Source organism: Megachile rotundata, chromosome 1, assembly GCF_050947335.1.
Source record: "Megachile rotundata isolate GNS110a chromosome 1, iyMegRotu1, whole genome shotgun sequence".
NCBI classification, from domain to species: Eukaryota; Metazoa; Arthropoda; class Insecta; order Hymenoptera; family Megachilidae; genus Megachile; species Megachile rotundata.
The window spans coordinates 3,930,984-3,953,650 of record NC_134983.1 but is presented as its reverse complement, the minus strand read 5'-3'; the positions used below and the strand labels follow the sequence as shown (position 1 = coordinate 3,953,650).

At 29.2% G+C, this 22,667-nt stretch overlaps 1 protein-coding gene across 2 annotated transcripts in view; it reads left to right on the top strand.

Annotated features, from left to right (window-relative positions):
• Positions 1–22,667, top strand: part of LOC100877212 (uncharacterized) — a 52,460-nt gene that overhangs the window by 25,800 nt on the left and 3,993 nt on the right. Inside the window, exons 2-8 of one of the 2 annotated variants that reach the window (XM_003704531.3) lie at positions 7,872–7,960; positions 10,521–10,694; positions 15,657–15,883; positions 17,938–18,102; positions 19,632–20,007; positions 20,561–20,714; positions 21,308–21,881. In XM_003704531.3, coding sequence (XP_003704579.1) covers positions 7,918–7,960; positions 10,521–10,694; positions 15,657–15,883; positions 17,938–18,102; positions 19,632–20,007; positions 20,561–20,714; positions 21,308–21,881 — 1,713 coding nt within the window. In that variant the 5' untranslated portion in view covers positions 7,872–7,917. The remainder of the gene's footprint in view (positions 1–7,871; positions 7,961–10,520; positions 10,695–15,656; positions 15,884–17,937; positions 18,103–19,631; positions 20,008–20,560; positions 20,715–21,307; positions 21,882–22,667) is intronic. The other variant, XM_012288143.2, reaches the window with a different exon arrangement.

Sequence of the window (22,667 nt, the reverse complement as noted above, 5' to 3'; positions counted from 1 at the left end):
TCCTTCGCACCCATTTTACTTTTACTTAAAATATTTTCCGGTATCACGAATAATTTTAAAAATATTTGAAGAAATTGTTTTAGATGGAATACCTTATACATACACGGTTATTTATTTATCCTTAAAAACATATGGTCGAATTAAAAATAATTTTGAAAACATCATTACTAAAAAGTGAAAAAGCGAAAAAGTAAAAAAGCAGTCTAAAAAGTGAATCCTGCACCAGGTGATGCGAAGAGTTTCACACAATATTACTAAAATTCAACAGTCTTAAAAATCATCCAAATTCACAAATTAACCTTCGTACTGAAATTAATTCATTCTATAGAACATATTGCAACGATCCGCAATTAATATACACGGCAAAGAAGTCAACATTTCTTATGATCTGACAAAAACTTGCGTTTAGAAAACAAAAATTATTTTCGTTGCACGTGACGACGGTAATGCAACAAAAGTGGGACAATGGCAGATAATGGGTGAAGTTTGCGGATAATATTCGTTAAATGTGTTTTCTCGTTCAACTCATGCGGAAAGTTTCACGTGATCAGACGACATAAATCCAAGCTTTAAATCGCTGCAGGGAGATATGTGAATGCCTCGAGACACAAATGTCCCGCTCACTTTTTCTTTGCGAAACGCAGACTGCTGCTGAGAGTGTTGCGCCAAACGAGGAAATGCAAGGCACGTGAACGATCGAAACTAACCACGACCAGCCTTTTTCATCCAAGTCCTTCGTTGAATCTCGCAGAATTTCATGAACTTCCATCAACCTGCTCTCCGACACTTCTTTTTCAGTTGTCCTGGTGAAAGTGAAAGTTCTTTTTTTGAACAGTTTAACACTGAAACAACCAAATCCGTCAAAAGATAGATTCAGATTTCTTATTTTAAACTATAGAAATTGAGATTCTTTGGCAGAAATGTATATACCAATGGTTTAGTGCGTTGGTTCTCAACCTTTCAGATTTTCGTATCAACGAAACCAAAATTCAAAATTTTTAGTGTGACCAAAAATAAAATTTATTTCGGATATAGGGGTTCAAGAAAAATTATACACTTAGTTACATCATTGTTGTATTAATTATATTGCCTATTTACTATAGCATTAATTGTATTACTTAGCTCCTTGCTGTACTTTGCCGAGTCTCGTGACGTACTCACAGTTCGAATGTGACGAACCTCGCTCAAAATTTTAATACTCTTCAACTTGAAAATTAGGTCCAACTATAATTTGTATAGTCAAGAATCGCCGAATATAAAATGTTCACAACATTTGTTTGTTTTAATATTATAACTAAATAGTTTTCATATGAATAGTTTTGACTGACGCATCTACCAAATAAATTGTACTACAAGAGATTAATTATATTACTGCTACATTTATAATAATTGCATGAGTAAAAGGGATTGCCCTTTCTAATCTACATGTGTTGTAAAACTCAACATTTTGAAAAGCTTTTTACTCTCAACACAATTGCTACTCTGACATACTCTGATATTTGCAAAATATAGTTGTTAATATTACGACTTTACTTCATTACTCAAGTTTCGTTGAAATCGGTTAAATCATAATCACCATTCTTTTAGCGTAGTTGTAATAGAGTAATTAGTACCTGGAAGAGTTTCCTTTGGACTATGAACATAAATGATGCAAAATGAATCAAAGACAATTTGGGGTTTAATGTTTTAGCAGAGACCAACATTTAACTCCTATTTGCATAATATTTAGTTAAAAGCACGTCAAAAATTTACTTCTTAAACATCAATAAACTGTACACGTTGATGTTTAGTTGACAAATTTTCAAATTTAGAAATTCAAAAATTTTGCAATTACAGATTTTCAAACTTGAAAATTTTATAAGTTTGATAAATTTTTATATTTGAAAACTTAAAAGTTCGGACACTTAAAAATTTGAAAGTGTGGTGATTTTATAATTTTAAAATTAAAATTTCGAAATTTAATGCTCTGAAAATTTTTTAGGGATTATGAAATTTAAAAAATTTGATAATTGAGGAATTTGAAGACTTAAAAATGTGAAAACACACAAAAATTAAAAGACTCGGTGGCTTAAAATTAATGCTACTAGAATATCAAAAATGACTGTTTCTCAATATAAATGCTTAATATAAATATTTGATAAAGTATATATTTCACGAGTGAGTATGTGTTCACATATATGCGCGAATGGTTGTGTATGAGTGGGATATACAGAATATCTGTTGCATCAGAATACACTCAAATATGAATGATACCCGCAAGTGTTTTCACCAAAAGTTGTACCCTCGTATGTTCAATATTGCACGGACCTTGAAACGTGCTTTGAAGATCATTAAACTTTTTAAAGTAAATGGTATATTTCCTTATATATAGATTGATTCTTCTATACATAAAAAACTATATAAAAAAAGTATGAACATATAATATGAAAAATGTCAATAGTTCATAAATAAATTTATTTAGGAAAAATTTGTCTGACTTTATCAATAATCTAATAAAAATGTCTTTATGTAACATTTCATAAACAATAAAAACAACAAGATATAGGTAGTAAAAATAAATCAAAAAGAAATTAGTATTATGTTAGTTAAGCAAGATGAAAAACTAAATCAATTTTTTGATAGAAATATCGTAATGTTCTATCTATCCATATATTCTATATAACCAAAATAATACATAAAATTGATTAACTAGGAGATCTTCTATATCTTGAATAACCAGCGTGTTAACAAAACTGTAAGTGTGAATACCAAACAGTAATTATAATAATTAAATATCGTGTGCCTGAATATTAATGCATGTCACGCTATGTACATTCTTCATTTCAACCTCGAAAAAAATGAAATTTAGACGTAGTTCACATTTAACCTGTCTTTACAAAACTCATTTAATCTACTCATTTTGTCTCATTCAGTCTCTTCTTAAGAATGTTTAGTATAAATTGATAAAACGGAACCACTGTTCGCTGTATCGTGAGTTCATGAGCTGTTCCTTTCACTCGTATTCTCCCAAGATATTGCAGCAACGTGTATAATCCGCACGCTTGCAGCAAAAAGCGCGAGCAATCCTTGTATCGCGTGTTACTATCGTGATACACTATAATAACACGATAACTCGCGAAAATGAAAACTAATTATCATTCACAAGTAAAAACTGACTTGACAAGGTTTTATAAAAAAAATCTGACAAATTGATATTAACATAACCTGTCCATTATAGACTACAAAATCAGAAATTCCATAAAAATTAATACAATATCTATTATTCTCTCTTATAAATTAAATTCACGTTCTCTTGCAATAATTAAAAAAATTGAATACGCAAAATCTTGAACTATGCTTATTGTGTCTGAAAATTGTTTATGGAATTTTAACAAATAAATCTTAATGAAAAATAAATATTAACCTATAAACTGAAGAAAAAATTGTTAATGTACTGTTTCATTTACATTGTAAAATTCCTCGAAGGTGTTATTAAAAATAGATTTAAGATCACTGGTATTTCCAATAAATAATTCATGAAATATCCTATATTACTCATGCAATCGATATTAACATGAAGCAACGATTATAAAATGATTTAGTGCATCAAGATCAATTTTTTTTCAATGAAGAAACCGGAAAGTCATGACACAATGAATAATTATGATCGCAATCTCATTAATTTAATTAAATTCGTATTTCAAAATATGAGTCAAACATATCCATAGTTTAAATCATCTATTTAGATCTATTTTACGTTGATCATGTTTCGCAAATCAATAAATAAAAATCCTCGTATATCAGCGTCGTTTTAATTGTAAATTCACAAACGTATTTTAAAATCACCGGCATTATTTACGTATTCCTAATGCGATTTGGAGGCGATATACGTTTCTCGCCGGGATCTCACAAGAGTTGCTTAACAATTCAGGCGAACACCAACACTGAAACGTCATTATTCGTGTCTGAAATTTCGAATAAAGAGTACATTTGTTGGGGATTATAGCGTGTAACGGGGATTTTTTGTCCTTCGCGACCGTTCGCTAAGAAAATCGCAAGTTGCAGTTTTGTTTGAGTTTATTACGGAAAAATAATATTAAGTAACATCGTTGTTAGACACAGAAATTGTTATTGCGTTGGTAATGTGCAGATTTTTGAACTTAGGTCGTTCTTATTGTTTAGTCATCAAATTACCGAATTACCGAATTACCGAATTACCGAATTACGGAATTACCGAAATACCGAATCATCGAATTACCGACTTACTGAATTACTGAATTACTGAATTACTGAATTACTGAATTACTGAATTACTGAATTAATAAATTACCAAATTACCAAATTACTAAACTTAAGAGTTACCAAATCACCGAATCATCAAGTTACCAAATTACTAAATTCAGGAATTACTGAATTACCGAATTACCGAATTACCAAATTACCAAATTACCAAGTTACCAAGCTACCAAGTTATCAAGTTACCAAATTACTAAATTTAAGAGTTACCAAATCACCGAATTATCAAGTTACCAAATTACTAAATTACCAAATTACCAAATTACCAAATTACCAAATTACCAAATTACCAAATTACCAAATTACCAAATTACCAAATTACCAAATTACCAAATTACCAAATTAAGTTTCTCCACTTCTAAATTTAAATTCTAAATTATTGGATTCCTACATTTTTAAATATCTGAATTTGGTTGAGTTTGCCAAATGCTATTACCCAAGGTACTTATAATGAGATATCATTTTACTTGTATTACATTAATATCCAAAATACGAACCTCCCATTAATTTTTAGTAAAAATAACAAAAACCAAAAATGTAAAAAATAACACGTATGTATACTTTTCAGTATATAGTCGAATCTTAGGCATCGATGTATGCTGAACATTGCGAAAATCTATATTTCGAACAATTTTTTCTTATATATGCAACAATCAAATTTTTTTGTTCTCGAGATATTCACAAAAAACTATTACTATTACATAATTAAATTCTGCCAATACATGTACACATTTGATACAGTCATAAGCATTTTCGGCGTTTATTATATTTTCTTTGGTCATTTTTTCAATACATACTCAGAAAGGTTAATTAGGTTTTTTCGTGATTGCTGAAGGTGATTATTTTGCGATGAAGATGTTACATCTTGATCAACATTTTCAAAATATATCTGAAACTGAAGATGAACGAAAGTTACATGCATAAAAAGAGTTATTCAGAAATTTAAACTTGACAATATTTTTCAAGATTATTCAAATAGATGAGATGAACTCTCTTAAAAATTCGACTTTTTCATATGTCATTTTTGCAAACGACGGATATTATATTCGTATTCAGCAAACAAAAACAAATCAAACAACAATGTAAATATGTACAGCTAACTTGAGAAGTGGAAATGTAATTTGAGTCATCATTGATTATTTGAGTTTATAAATGACCAAATTTGAAGATGTGAAATAATTGAAATCTGTGAATACTTTGATAAACATTTAAATTAGTCATCAGTCGTTATTGATTTAAGCCGATCAAACGGATTTTCGTACTAGTTATATCCAACCATATTATAAAAGTACTAAGGTGCAAGAAAATAAAACTTGTTCGTCTCGTTATCAATCGTGCTATCGTTATTTATTCAGTATTAAGTAAGAAATACGAAATTGTAAAAGAAGATGGCGCCTGTAAATTAAAAAAAAAAATTGATATCGCTTCCAAATCTAACAAATCGATCTAGAATCACGAATTCCCGTCATGCCTGTTAAGCACCCAACCTGAAACGGTATTGCCTTTTACCATTGTTTCACGCTAAACGATTACCAACGCCATCGTTATGTAATAATTTCGTTGCCTCCTTAACGGTGAACGATTTCATATGTGTGCGTGATGAGATAATGCATCGTTCGAGACCCCATTCATGCATCCTAAGGACGTTTTACAAGTTACAGCAACCTATGTCAAAAGTGGTTTATACAAGGTGTCTAAAAATGGCCGCGAAAACTGAACAGATCATGTTGCAATGAGAAGATAAATACTTTTCATTCTTGCAATCTGCAATTTTATTTTTGGGTTAGGAAAAATGTCTGACCACCAGAAGAATTATAAACGTAAACAAAATATACTATTGTATATATGTAACCATTGTAAAGGTTTCCGTATTATTTATATAGTGTATTGATTTCAATTTTACCATGAAAATACACTGTTTTCGAATTTTTTTTTACTGATATTTAATGTACACACTATATCCTACAACTCTTGTTCTAAATTTTTTTATCGGATAACTGCAAGTGGATGAGAAATTGTATAGCGCGTTAGAAGTAACGCCCTGTATAATTAAGCAAGGTATGTACGCAAGAGTGAAGAATATATTAGGAGTGAAAATTAACATATTAGACCTAACGAAAATTTTTAAACGTGAAATTTCGTAATATAATCTTATTTATAAACATGAAAAGGTAACATAATACAATTCTTAAGTTCGTAAATGGGGCAAGTGTGTATGCAGGGTATTTTTATTACAATATGAGCGAAATTTCTCCATTTAGTATGTTTGTTTCCTTGTTTTGTTTCACTGTATCCCCTTTTATATTTCAACTAACTAAGAGTACTTGCATTGCACATGAAATAAAGTTTCAGAGTATTTAACTTCAATTTACGCTCTTACCCCATTTTCGGGGAAAGCACGGAGTATTTGACATTTTAAACAATTTCCTATCAAAATCAAAATGTACAAGGAAAATTAAGGTCCTAATTAATATTAATTAAATAGTAGTAATTGTGCAAAGCGTTCGATATCGACAGCGTTAAGTATTTACATAGCAGACTGAAAATACTTACGTTTAAATACCAACTTTACAAAAACCAATCTGCACTTACCCCACTTCACCGTAATATAAATTTGAAATATGAAAATGTTTCGAATATATTTATATAAAACACCATTACATAATTATACAAGCCCTTTTGACATGATTTGAAACTATGTAAAATACATTCTTACGCAAATCGTTTTCAATTTATTTTTTTAATTTAGTACTGTATCTTGTATAGTAGTATTTATCTTTTTGCACATTAATTACTTAATTAGGTTTAAAGTGCTGATCATCAGCTAGTTTTATAATGGTATAAATGTTACTAAAATTTTTTAGTACATTATTATCCTATATTATATTGGCACTTTTTGTACCATCATTCCATCATCCGTGTATCGCCCATGCATTATATCGCCACCCCTTAGTATTACGATATTAATTCTAAATAATAGCTATTAACTACTAGTTATAAATGTTGATTAGTGTTAGTTTTCCATCTTTTACCATCATTTTCTATTTCATCATATAACAATCATTTTTATACCAAGTTCATTACTTATTTTTATTTGTTTCTTCAAATGGTCTTGCTATTTCTTTTTTCCTTCATTTATGATTCTCGTTATGAAATAGTATTTGCTATAGATATAGCGTGTTCATACTTACAATTATTGCGCAAAAACCATTATGTTAATGACGAGGCTGTGAAGCGTACTATGAAGCGTTGAAGAAGTATTATACTTTCTGACGAACCGTTTATTTATGCATTCACCATGATTACTTTCTTAGAATTCTCCATTATCATCTTTGTGTTTGCGTATGGTAACCGTACCATGATGATGTATTTCATATTTTTGACACTTTAAAGCGTTGCATTTCAATCATAGTTAATTTTAGACGAAGCATTGCGTAATCTACGCTTTAGTTTGTGTTCTTATGATATATGTGCTGTTGCATACTCTATACATGTTGTATAGTCTATAATAATTTTATATAATTTATATTTATTATAAACATATTTTAAGAATTTCTTTGTAAATTTACGTTGATTATTTTGATCTTATATTTCAGATTGAAAATTCATGAACTGACGAAGAATGAAATTATACTGATCACGATGTCGTCGAAATATTTTATCATTGCCATATCTATAATTTACGGTAAGTATTTTCATATTTTTTAAACATTTTATATTAACATTTCGAAAAATTAAAACAAAATATGTGATGCAAAAAATTCAGCTTCTCAGATCTTAAGTCCTTTTAATCTTGTACAAGAATTTTTTCAAATTATAAATATCTTCTAGCATTTGTTTAAATATTTTAATGATGACATGAACACTGATAAAAATTCATTAATATTAATTTGATATAAGGCAAACGTAAGATTTGCATTTTCGCTTTGAATTTTTTGGCTTGTGGCATATATTATTCAAAGTGAAAAACTTGAGATTCATATTTTAACCGAATTAACATAGAAATAATCTTATAAAATAACAATTTATTATAATATCTATATTAGTAACCTAAAATATGAAACAGTGTATACATGTTTTTATCCACAGTAGAAATTATTTTTGAAATTGATTGAAACCTCAAACTTCGAACATTGTTTAGAAAATATATTGAAATTCAAATATTCAGTATACATATTTAATTGTGATATTAACATTTTAACATTTTTGGTACTGTCAAATATTTAAAAATTTAATGTATTTAAAAATTTCTGCATGCACAGAATTATTTATTTTACTAAAATTTATTTGATTAACATTTTTGATTAATTTTAGCATATCAAATTGTGTTCCATTAAATTAATAATTAATAATTAAATTAATCGTTACAGATTACTTACTTTCTTTAATACGTGTATTTTAAAGAAACAAATACACAAAATAATGATTACTTTTAATAAAATATCACAAATTTTGAAGAATTTAAATGTATAAGAATAATCGTTTAAAATTGTTCGAAATTATTTTTAATTCAAACAATTTGAAAATAATCGTTTGAAAATTTGTTAAATAAATATGTATTTGCATATTAGAAGAGATAGTAATTAAAACACAAGTATTTTAGTTTAAATATTAGGTTATAAAAAAAATGCCTAATTATTTTAATAAAAATAATATGTTAAAAAATTACAGAGTACCAACGAATAAAAATATTGACTAAATATGGCACTTTATTTATACATATATTTGCTTAATACACTCATTTCTGTGAATCGTACGAATGTCAGTTAATACTTAACACTAGGTTACGGAACGCGTCAAAATGATGGATCGTAGATCTCTTATTTTAAATTACAGAAATTAAGAAGCCTTTGTGAAAATGTATGTTAACCTCCATCAAGATAAAGAATCATTGTATAAGCCAGTTTACGTATTATGCATAATACATTCATTTTTATAGTTTAGTTTCAATTTATAAGTGGTCATTAAACTCCGTAAATCCAGAATTAAAAGTTATCGCAAATACTTGTCCATATATATGCAATATGCCAAGTGCTGTTCAAAAGGTTTCAGTAGAAATGCTCAAGGCGTTCCTTTATTACCAAATGGCTACTCTTTCCCACACTTACCACGTACTGGCAGATGTACGTGTACACACGTACATTTCTGCAACGTAAAAGAACATTAATTTGTAGGCAAAGCTGTACACACTTCATTACAGCATCGATCACTGAAAAATCCGGACACACCTTTCGTTTTCGAAATGTACTCTTTGTTGATCGAGGACGTCGATTTGCATTTTAAACGAACCAATCTTCTTAATCACACTTAACAACCTATTATATGTAGCTTGAGAAATGAGATACAGGACGTATAGTTTTATTTTCAGGTCTTGAGGTCTAACAAAATTTTATACGTAAATATGTGATTCAGGATACGCGAATTTATAGACTTATGATTTTAAGACTCTTAAACGTTTAAGAATTTTAAGAATTTAGTGCGTTTTAAAAATTTTAGGTATTTCAAGAATTTCAGTGATTTAAAGATTTTCAATAATTTCGATTACTCCCTTTAGAGATTTTAGAGATTTTAAAGAATGTAAAGGCTTTAAAAAATTGAAGGAATTCAAAGAATTTAAAACATTTAAGAACTTTACAGAATTCAAAGAATTTTAGCAATTTCAAGGTTTTCAAAAATTTCAGAAATTTCAAGAATTTCGAAAATTTCAGGAATTTCAAATATTTCAGGCATTTCAAAATACTTAAAGTATTATAAAACTATACAAAAATTATATTTTATAAGACCAAGAATCTAGTTTTTCTACGGCGTTGAACAGAAATTTTAAAGAAAGGTTTCCTTAAACAAGAAGTTCAATTAATTTTTTAAGCACAGAAAAATCATTTGTACGAACAAAGAACAGGTTGTTACAAAACCGCACAGCTTGAAATTCTTTTTATGGCAAATTATGGAAAGAGTTCTATGAACATATTAAAATAAATATTTTTCGCTGCGGTTATATCGATTGAACACTATAAAACATGCTGTATAACCATCGATGTTACATGGAAGTTGTTTCACTTTTATTACACCAAACATCCGCGTGTTTATGATACCTTCTATTAGAATTGTACGTTGTAGCGTTACGCACTTTTTAACGTAACGAGTTACATAAAAACATTACGTTCCATCATAGTTCCTCGGACAATCAATCGTTTTACGATAGAAAAATAAGCACCGTTTAAGGAATGATTTCGTTTCACTTTTAGTTACAGAATGCGCGGCCCAAGTTTACAAGAGCCACTCGGTCGAGACCGCTGCAGTAATCAAACCGGCGGTTGTAAACGATAATTTTATTACACAAACCGTCTACGGATTCTTGGATTTCACCACCACGATTGGAAACACAGTGATGGTGTTCAGCCCACAAAGCGAGCCAACAGGTATAATTTTCTTTAAAAACGTTGAAGATCATTTATGTCGAGCATCTTTTAATTTAAACGATGCGACGCTCGGTGTTGTCGCCAACGCAAAGAAAAAAAGAGTAAATTATCATACTATTAGAGAGAAAATGCTTGAGAAGCAATATCATAAATTCGAATAAAATCCGAGAATTTTAAGCAGCCTCGTTCTTGATCGCGTACATATTCATCGGCATCTCCGAATCACAATTAACATTAATTCCGACGAACCTCTAAGTGCTATAAATCAATGCCGTAAACACTTTCTCGCAAGATATAATTTTCAGAATATCTCTCTTAACATTCTTTTTTATCATGTGTTATACAGATCATCTCACGTTTAGTAAAGTATTGGAGTTTATTTATAGATGCACATCTTTAAATTCTGTTAGATAATAGTTGTGTCAAAATGGAAGTCTTTAGAAAACAATATTCAGTTTTAATTGATGGTGGTCAGCTAGTAGCAAGTTAGGTTATAGTTGATTTAGGAAAAGTGTCAAGGTAGAATGTATATATCCTAATACTAAAACTAAAAAATTTTCAAATCTCCAAATTCCCAAATCTTCAAATTCCTAGGTACTTTAACTTCTAAATCTTTAGATTTTAATCTATAAACTTTTGCTTTTACAAAATTCCAAATTCCAAAATTCTCCAATTTCTTGCATCCTTAAATTTGTAAATCTTCGAGTCGCCATATGTTCAAATTTTCAAATTTTTAAATTTCTAATTTCTGAAACTAAGAAGCTTCCAAGTCTGAACATTTCCTAATTTATAGGTTCCCAAATTTCCAAATCCCCAAATTCAAAAATTTCGAAATCTTTAAATTTGAAGTTTTAAAAATTTCAAAGTCTCTAAATTTGAAATTTTCTGAATTTCTAAATTTCTAAAGTTCCAATTTTTCAATTTTTCAATTTTTCAATTTTTCAATTTTTCAATTTTTCAATTTTTCAATTTTTCAATTTTTCAATTTTTCAATTTTTCAATTTTTCAATTTTTCAATTTTTCAATTTTTCAATTTTTCCATTTTTCCATTTTTCCATTTTTCCATTTTTCAATTTTTCAATTTTTCAATTTTTCAATTTTCAACTTTGAAATTTTCTAAATCTCCATGTTCTAATTTTTAACTTCGTGCTTTCATTTATGATTTCTTAATTGTTTAATTTCTATCCAACTTTCTAACTTTCTAAATGCCACAAGTCCTTAATTCCTCAATTCCTCAATTCCTCAATTCCTCAATTCTTTAATTCCTCAATGCCTCAATTCCCAAATTCCTAAATTTCAGAAATTGAAAGCTCGCTAATTTGACCAATTTTACCAATAAAAAGTTGGCGGTACGTACTTCTCTCAGATCATTTTCCCTCTAAAGGAAGATCTGCCATGCTCCACTGTATACCTAACCTAACCAACGCATTCCTTCTTCTACATTCTCTTTTAACTGCAGGAAGCCTTATACCTAATTGATCATGTTTCGTAAATATGAATCACCACTGACCAGATCATCATTATTAAAGAGTTAAATCACAAAACACGAATAGACAAAAAGTATGACAAATGTACCCATAAGCGATCACTTCTCTATTAATCGACAAATTTTATATTTTACTTTATTAGAAATAATAAGTTAGCGAATTTACTATTTAAAACCTTAAAATAATAAATTTTAAAGTAGTTTATTAACTAATTTAAAAATGTTTGTTTTTCAAATTTTCGTGAACAAATATTTGTTAAAAAACTTAATAAGATTAGTTATTACATACATATATATAATATTTTCAAAATTAATTTCATAACAAAAAATATCTGAGTCTATATATAATAATTTGTTTAAATTAACAAAGGATATACATATAATAAATAGCAAAATAACATGAAGACATCAGTTTCCATTTTATTATTAGAAAATATAGTGATGGTTAATAAAGGCGACATCGAGACAATGTAATTTTTATAATTAATTTATCTACATAATATTCAATAATGCAATTGAAATCTGACTCATACATATATTATAGAAACTTAGAAGAATCAACAGTTGATGGTGAATATTTTATGCAAAACTCCTTATATTGTAGTAAAATATGACTGAGTTTAAATAATCACATTCTCACATAACCGCTAATACCTAATTAATCACATTCTTACATATTCACTAAGGGATCATATAGCTTATGTGACAAGAATTATTCTCAGTTGGATAAAAAGAAAGAAAATGAATACTGAAGCGATATTAATATTTAATGTAAATTCTTTATTTAATTAGTTTAGTTAATTTTAGTAAATCTATATATACTACAATTTAAAAGTAATAAACAAGGTTTAAAGAAACGTGGTCACTTTGAATTCTGTGGCAGAGACTAACTTTATTCAATAATAAGGTGGGCATTTATGACATCGGTCTTTCTTAACCAGTTAATTGTGTTGACGGCTATATCCGTCATGGATATGTGACAAAATTTTGTGTCATGACGACTATATCCGGCATGGATATAACAGCAAATTGTAATATGTTTAAAATGTTTAGAGGTTAACGCGAAATGAAATAAGCAAATAAAAAGTGTAAATGATTTGAGATGGATTCATAAATTCTTGAGAGCTAACTCGTCATCGCTTGATTATCGCGACACACACTGGTGCGCGCTTTGCAAAAAGATCGCCACAGTGAACTGATTAACCTTTTAGGTACGGCCGAATTCTGCGTGTGGGTATTTCCCTGGACGGCAGGGTCTGACGTGAACGATGTATTATCGATATAACACTGCAAAGTGTGACGGGCAATCCCGTTCTGTGCACGAGAACATTCAAATGAAGTATTTGATCGCTGTATCTTATTCTTTTTATCTTCTTCATACCCTGCATATTTCTATTGATTTTATTTTCGATTTCCGAGTCGGATTCTGAATTGTCAGAAATTGCCCTTTGTTTTCTATTTTCATGTGGCATTTTGGGGTTAGAGACTCTAACAATGTATAAGGACATGTTTGAAAAAACAAATGGTATATTTATTTAAGGAAAAAGCAATAATTTATACCTGACTACCTATTTTGCCTATCTATTGTTTTATTTGCACTGTTGTAAATCGATGTAAAGAAAAAAGAAGTGTACAACAATTATGAAAGCCACTATAGTGGCGCGTCATCCTGAGAGATCGTATCCGCGAAAGCCACTATAGTGGCACGTCGTCCTGAAAGATGATATCCACAAAAGCCACTATAGTGGCGCGTCGTACCTAAAAGGTTAAAGTGTAATTCGAATATTTGGTTATAAACTGCAAATTATGCTTTTCTGGAACTGGACGATGGTCGCCGTTGTTGCTGTAGTAGGCGTTGACGGCTGTATCACTTCTAAGAATTTATTTATGAAATTAAACTGTAAGCCTTGAAGTAAGAAGAATGTTATTCTATGGCATAAGTCACGAATAATTTTAATAGACCTTGGCCGTTATGGTATTATAACAGATATCTCATCTTATTTGTCATCTTACTGTTCTTTTGCAATCAAGGATGAAAGAATACCCATTGTTCGATGTCTTTCGTTCTATAACCTTTGATTTGGAAATCATTTACACAACAATGTACTGAACCTTGACTGTATATTAAAATATAAGAATAGGGATTAGGGGTATAGGTCGACAGAGAAATCTTTTCGGCCATGGAAACAACATTGATTTATAGCTACGAGCTTTTGTGGAGTTCATTATTAATGTTAAGGAATTAAAAAAGTAGAACATTTCATCGAGTATTTCGTAATTACACAGTTCTATTTCTGGATCTTTTGCATTTTTCTTCGAATGTTTTTGTTATAGAAAAGAGACATGAATTAATTTCCAATATTTTTTTAATAGAAGTTGCCGATTGGCGAATAGTAAATCTCCATAATATTATAATATTAAGTGGATATTTCTAAGAGCAGTGTGTATTATAGTAGCATAGAAGAAAATGAAATAGGGAATTATTTAAATAGTAAAATAACGAAAGAGTAGGGGAGAGTGGAAGAATACACCCTGTGAAACCGCGCGCTATCATATTTCAAATTTCGCGGGTGAATTGAAGAACTTAATTTGTCTCATTTGTAACTATACGTCTAGAAGAGTAGTAACATTTCGCAACTTCAATTTAATCATATAAAGTTGGTGATAATTATAACCCAAAGTTAATATATAGAAATAGATAATATAGTAATATTAGTATATTAAAGTTAGTTTCTAAATACCAACAATAAGACACTACTTAAAAAGTTCTTCTTATGTCGCTTTAAATCAATTATTTTCTGTTAATATATGTATTATTAATATATTATAGTTAATATATTAAATCGATATTAAATATCTGTCAATTTTAATATAGAATGTTTACATCAAATTTATAGTAAATATTTATGATTATTTATATGGAATATCAATATATAACATATTAGTAGAATGAAAAAGTAGAATAATATAACAATTAAGTAGTAAAATAATAGAAAAGTAAAGTAGTACATAATACTGAAATATTAAAATACAGGAATATTAAAGTAATGCAATAGTAAGGTAATAAAGTTGTAAAATAATAAAATCATATTGTAATATTATAGTATAATTGTATAGTAGTATCAGTGTAATTCTGTAATCATGAATAGTAGAATAATGGAACAGTAAAATGATGAAGTAGTAGAATTTTGAAACGACATAATAATAAACTATAAAAATAATATAATAATATAATACTAAAATAGTGAAATAAGAAAAATACACTGTACAAGAAAAATATCTGTCCTTTTACAAATGTCCTCTTAAACAAAAAACTGTTAAATAAGAAACTATTCCTTTAAATACAACAGTATAATATGATTCCACTGAACGTACAAAATATTTGGATAATAAAAATCACTTTAACTATGACCACTCGTTTAAAAAAACGTTTCAAGGTTGCGTAATTTTGATTGATCATCGATCCCGTCTTCTAGGCGGTGAAAAGGGAAAGAAAAGCAGCGTTTCGATTATTCAAACGAAACCGAGCGGAACACAGGAAAAAGCGGCTCCTGATATTCAACCAAGCAAAACGCACAAAACGAATTCCGAAGAAGAAACGAAAAAACAGGCAAAAGGCACGAAGGTTGTTGTGAATTCCGTCATCGAGCAGAATGTTATTAACTCCTCCGATGATAATGGCATTCGGTCTCCAAAAAGCCAGGTAAGATAAATTAAGGAACGTTATCTAAGGAATTACTAATAGATACCAGTAGGTATATCATTAAGAGCTAACACGAATTTTACATTTTTCTTGAAATGTATCTTGAAACCTTGTAACTACTTATTAACTCTCAGAAGTCGGATGTTTTGGGATTGAAATAACTGAACATCGAGCTATGTGCAAGTTTAAAATATATCTTTAACTGGAAATATTTTTAAGTTCAATGAATATGTGCTGTATACAATGGCATGTTTCACATAAAATATGACATAATACGTCAATATTAACATGCAATAAATTTATAACATAAAAGCATCTTAAAATAGTGTATAAAGATAGCACTGAAAATGGAGATTTAAAATAATTATATAAATATTTCAATAATATCTTGAATACAAAATGACTGGTTGGTACTTGCAGAAAAGATAATTGCTGTAATGTGTAAAATAAATTAGGTATTACAGATTTAACTTCTATAAAAGATCTCAATACTTCATTTAATTCTGTACTACATTTAAACATTACTATACTTAAGTACTATACTTAAATATTAAATATACATAATAAGTATATAATATAAGTTTAAGTATTATTTAGGCATATTTGTTTTGTATCTGTAACTGAACAGAATGCGACCTACATTCAGAGGCACTATTTCGTATAAAGCATCCTTACTGATCACAATATAAGTAAATCATTCAAAATTAGAGTTTGAATTCTGACGTTAGATAATTCAATAAAAAAAAAAAACAATTAACAATCTATATGATCCGTGAAGTTGAAATATTTATGTCTTCGAGCAGGAAGTAGGGTACTTTCCCTTTCGAGAAGCTAACTTTTCCGGTTTAAGTTGTCTGTTTGTGTTTATATACCTACATGCGTATATACGAACCCACACAGACACTTGTACAAGAGATTTCTACTTTCAAACGTTCACGTAAACTTGACGTAAACGATTATTTATTGATCACGGTACTACAGTAGATCCAGCAATATTTTCCACCAACTTTTTACATTTATACTTATAGAGATTCAAACGCAATTTACTTATGTCCTTCTAATATTAGAAAAAGGTAATTATAATAATACGATACTTCAATGTCATTTTTGTTATAAATGAAATTGGAAATTTAGAAATTGAAAAATTTGAAAATTTAAGTATTAAGAAGGGTAGAAATTAAAAAAATGAAAATGTTTCATTTTCTGATTATCAAATTTGGAAATTTATAAAATTTGAAGATGTAGATGTTTGGAATTTTTAAATTTTCAAATTTACAGATTCCTAAGATTACAAATTTTTCAACTTTAAATTTTCAAACATTCAACAAACACCGACGAATTTATTAATTTGAAAATATAGATTATTCTAATTTTCAAATTGTTAAACACAAGTCTGAAAATTTATAAGAATTGGACGTTTAGAAATCCAACCTACCATATCTCTAAATTTCCAGTTCAAAATTCTTCAACTTCCAAATTTAAAATTAAAAATTTACAAGTATCGAAATTTTCGAATTTTCATATATAAGTATTAGAATTTAAAAATTGTCAAATTTTCAAATTTAAAAATGTAATAATAGAGCGAAAGTGTTTGCAATAAATCTGATTTTTAACCCTAAATTAATTTTATTTATATTATATGACTTTTTCCTTCTAATTACCATAAGTATTTAATAATCCTGATATATTCTAGTTAACGCAAAATATTCTACAGCCATATTATAAGAACCTACCATAATTCATATTCTATTCCACCTTAAAACAATAAAAGTGTTATAAAACTTCATGTTACAGGACAATAAGTAATCTGAAATATTGCAAACTACTTTCACCTCAAATTCTCGATATTTATTTATATTCTCCTACAATACTTTTTGAAACAGTTTATTCTTAAAATAAACATGAATTGTTCAGAAATATGATGTCAAATTCATACTCGCTCGCAATATATTCAAATTCAATTTGCGTTAAAATAAAGCAGTCTAAAGTGGTACATGGTTATCAAAAGCAGTTTGCATAAATTTTCGTTTGATTAAAAGCAATATCTCTTACAGGAACTGAACACTCAAACGCAGGTAATCACAAAGAGCCCTGTAATATCTACGCAAGTGCAAGTAAAATCGAAGGACGAAACGCCTGGAGTAAAGAACAATCTTGCAGAACCTGAATACGACTTCCTGTCCAAGCAACCTGCAGAAGTAATTGACGAAACGTACAAGGTACGAAAAGTCAGCTAATTTTCTCTAAAAGCACCATTAAATTCAGTTATTTTTGTTTCACAAAATGACTGTTCAATTATCTTCAATTTTCCTTGCACGCACGTTTGTTTTTTATTTTCAACACATTACTGTCGTAGCGAAAATCTGTAGGAGAGCACATTAAAACGGTATTAATTATTAACATTCAGTATTCTTGACTCATAGTATCGAGACATGTTTAACAACCTACTATATTATAACCTTGAAATGCCATTGAGCTCAGACATGTGGGAAGAGGACCATCGTAGAGAGCAACTTTATTCAAATTAGATTGCATGTGACTTTCTTCAGATAAAATTTCAATTATACATATAAGAGGAGCATGAGGTATATGAAATACAACGTAACTTGTACGGCTTAATTAACATTTCTAAATTCAAGGTCATTTCAAGGTCAGAGTATTGTTGAACTCGTTCTGATATGAATTACATTATGAAGTCAAAAATGCGTAGTACCATTAAGAAAAGTCAATGTGACATAGATGCTTTATAGTGAAAATTTGTTACATTGTAATTCATAGTCGACTTGAAATCAACTTTGTTGAAGACATATTCCAAAATATCGAAAAATGATTGAGAAATTGTAGCAACCGTTATATTAAGCACCTAGTATAACGGGAAACATTTCCCGTTCTAAATCACTGATCAATGATGCAATTTTTCACTTATTAAGTTTTCTCTCACTGCATATAATTAACATTGACACGGATTGTTCTGCAGCAGCGTATAAATATAAGATAAGACGACGGAACCTGAAAATCTAGTTTTCTCCTCGACAAATTAATACATTCTGATATATTTACTGTGAAAAGACGTTTATTCGTGAAGAAGGTCAAAACTCTATTCAAGCATTACAAATTGCATTCCTTAAAAGATCAATGAATATACATATACGTATATGTACGCAACCTAAATACAAAATCATTATTATATGTCGCATAAATAATGGAAACTGGTAATCTGTTTTATAGAATATAGAAATTATCTATCAATCTGATAAAATATAGGGATTATCATTATTACAAAAATTATAAATTAAAAAAGTACTGAAGATTAAGTTATACAATACAACAAATTGAAAAAATTAAAAATAGAATACAATTTGGTACATGATGTATGGAATCATTTTAAAAACTGATAACGAAAACGAATTGGTGTTACTGAAATAGAAGTCTCCTTCATTTTTTGTACATCAAACGTGTATTTTAAAATTAACATAAATTTCGTCGATAAATTCATGGAGGTTACAGTTCATCGATCTAAAGTTTACATTTAAACTTCGCTGAATTAACAATCTATTTGAGGAAGATAAACACTAGTGATTCCTCAAGTTCACATTAATTAGCAAATTCTTGCAAATGTATGCTTATATCTCCGAAACCGAACGGTCTCTTAGCACTAGCATTATAAGTAATCCAAAGTCACTAAAAATTCCTCTCACGAATTCGTGTATTGATTCATGCAAAGTAGCATTTCGTTGTATCTTTGCAGTTAATCAATTTGAGACCTTCCTCGAAAACACATCCAAAACCTAGACCAACAGGTCGAAGAGAAAAGGAGAATCCAACTGGGCTGGTTACGAAACTCGGTGGCACAGTTGTTAAGGATGGATTAACTACTGTTCACGAAACTAGCGTAATTGGTACCTACATAAACGGTAAATACGCACAGGTGCTTCAAAGCTCGTCAAGAATTCTTTCTGGTACACCACCGATTCCCGAAGGTAAGATTCGTCCATCTAGCACTCAACGGATCCTGAAAACAATTGGACCGCAACAAGGAAAGCTGAAACCGCAGTTAGAACCTACACCAACTAATCAACAAGAAGAATCATCGCTACCCTTAGAAGTTCTGTTTAGTGCACCAGGTAATATATTCGTGTAAATAGATTTGTCAAGTTATTATAAAAACCTAAATATCAAACCTAAATGCCAAGAAACGGAATTCTTTTATAATAACGAAAAACTGAACACAATGACGAAAGCTTTCACAATATCCTACATTTCTTTGAGTTGTAAAAGTTAAATTAGCTAATACAAGTACAGATATGAGTTAACTCGCATCCGATCAATATTTAAGCATCAAAGCATAAGTTAACTTATAATCGATTATTAATACTTTGACCGCCAGAATGATGAAATAATTAAAAAGTAAAGATAGAACAGTTTTGGATATGTACCTTATATTTAATACAATGTTTTGCTGCTTCAAGTTATTAGTAATAATGTAACTGCACCTAAATCAAACACTTGATTCCTAAAACCTGCGAAAAATAAAAACATGTTCTCTTTTTAACAAAACTGATAATTGGTAACTAAATTGATAGATATTCTGTTAATGGTTGAGTGTACATTTTTTCCTCAACCAATCTAGTACAGTATCAATGTAGCAAGACGTTTATAATATTTTTTTATTGCTAGGTTCTACAGTGAGAAATACACGAAAGAATGCCAATCCTAATTTATCGCGCCCAAAATTCCGTAACAAAGCTAACGAGGATTACGACAGCGGTGAAGTTCAGCAAACGAAACAAGGTAAAAATCGAAGCAGCACCACGGCTAGACCAAGTTTCAAGTAAGTGTATTAAAATAAAGCAGAAATTAAAATATTAGGTAACAGCTATTACTCAAATCAATAATTTCCGTTGTTCATGACATAAAATAATATTTAGACTAATTTTGATTTCTGTCAAAATTGAAATTTTCTCATTTTAACGTGTTACCGTGATGACAGAATTGCAAATCTTATTAAATGTTATTTCTATTCTTAATAAATACTACTTACTCACTTCTGTTGGTGTCCATGAAATTTCAATGTAAATATTTTGTGAAAGGAGTAAAATACGTTTCCTTTAAACAGTAAGAAAGATATGTAAATATACAAAAAAAGTCGAAGTATTATAAATACTTAGTAATAATTATTATCAATAATTGCAGCCAGATTAACCTTTCTAATATTTAAAATTAAAAAAAAATTTTTAAATAATGTTCTTGGATTATAATAGTTTTTTCTTCTTCCAAATAAATGTGACCCTTTCATACCACCTATCCCCTAAATTATTTAAAGCATTGCACAAACAAATAATCAATACATGTAATTTTTTATCATGAAAAACGTCACTAAATTAGTCAGGTTATATTGAATCAATAATTTTTCAATTTCACCAGAAATCGAAGTCCACCGACAACGACAACAGAGCCTCCAGTCACGCGTCGTAGCAGCGGTTTCCGGCCAAGAAATCAACCAAATTTACCCTCGAAACAAATCAATAAGAACAAAAACGAACAACAACCGGTCAGTCCCAATCCCGTACCGAAATTGAAGCTACCCAGAACTCAGGGACGTTGGTCTTATAAAACAACCCCTAAACCGCGAATCATCATTCGAAAACAGATTGACGTTGAAGACGAGCAGCGTTCAGCACCAGAAACTAGCACAACGGAAGGATCAGTAAATGTTGAAGATAACAAAGCGACAACGACCTCTGTTTCCACGTCTACGACTACAACTTCAGCTACAACAGGTCAGGCAGTTAACGCTCAAAGAAAGATACAGGAAGTATCTACCGATGATGAATTAGATCCAAGTGAAAGCGAGGATGTCGCCAGTGTTAGTGTTCAAGACCAACATTCAGAACCGATTTTACCCGTTGAAACGATCAATGTCGAAATATCGACTGCTGCTGATCTCAGCAATGCATACTTTGAAATTGCTACCATTAAATCACCGTACACTTTCCAGGTGAGTTGGTCCAAATTCTTATAAGAAATGTTTGAAGTGGTAGATTATTAGAGGTTGATCGAAATAATTGAATATTTTGGATATTTGAATTTGTCCAATTTAAGAATTTCCATATATGCAAGGTCTGAGTATTCAAATTATCAGAATTTAATTTTCAAGTTTTTCAGTTTACAAATTTTTATATGTTAAAATTTACGAATTTTCAACGTTTTCAAATTTTCCAAATCCCAGACCGACAAATTTTTAATTTTCAAAGTTCCAATTTATCTAAATTCTACTAGATTCTTAAATTCCTAGATTCTTAAATTCCTAAACTCCTAAATTCCTAAATTCCTAAATTCCTAAATTCCTAAATTCCTAAATTCCTAAATTCCTAAATTCCTAAATTCCTAAATTCCTAAATTCCTAAATTCCTAAATTCCTAAATTCCTAAATTCCTAAATTCCTAAATTCCTAAATTCATAAATTCATAAATTCCTAAATTCCTCAATTTCTGAATTCCTAAATTCCTAAATTCTTAAATTTTCAAATTTCTATATCCCCAAATTTTCAAATGCTAAAATTATCGATTTCAAATTCACGATCACTATATGGTATCAATACAATATTGACAATATTTCTGTTAATAAACATTAAAAACACTGAGCTACTGACAGTATGCAATTTGCGCTTAAATCTTTCTTAATATATCATAAAAATTTGTTATTCAAAATTAAGGTATTACAATATATTTTGTTGCACTTTTGATCAATCAAATTATTGCCTCTTTAATTGGAAATCATTACG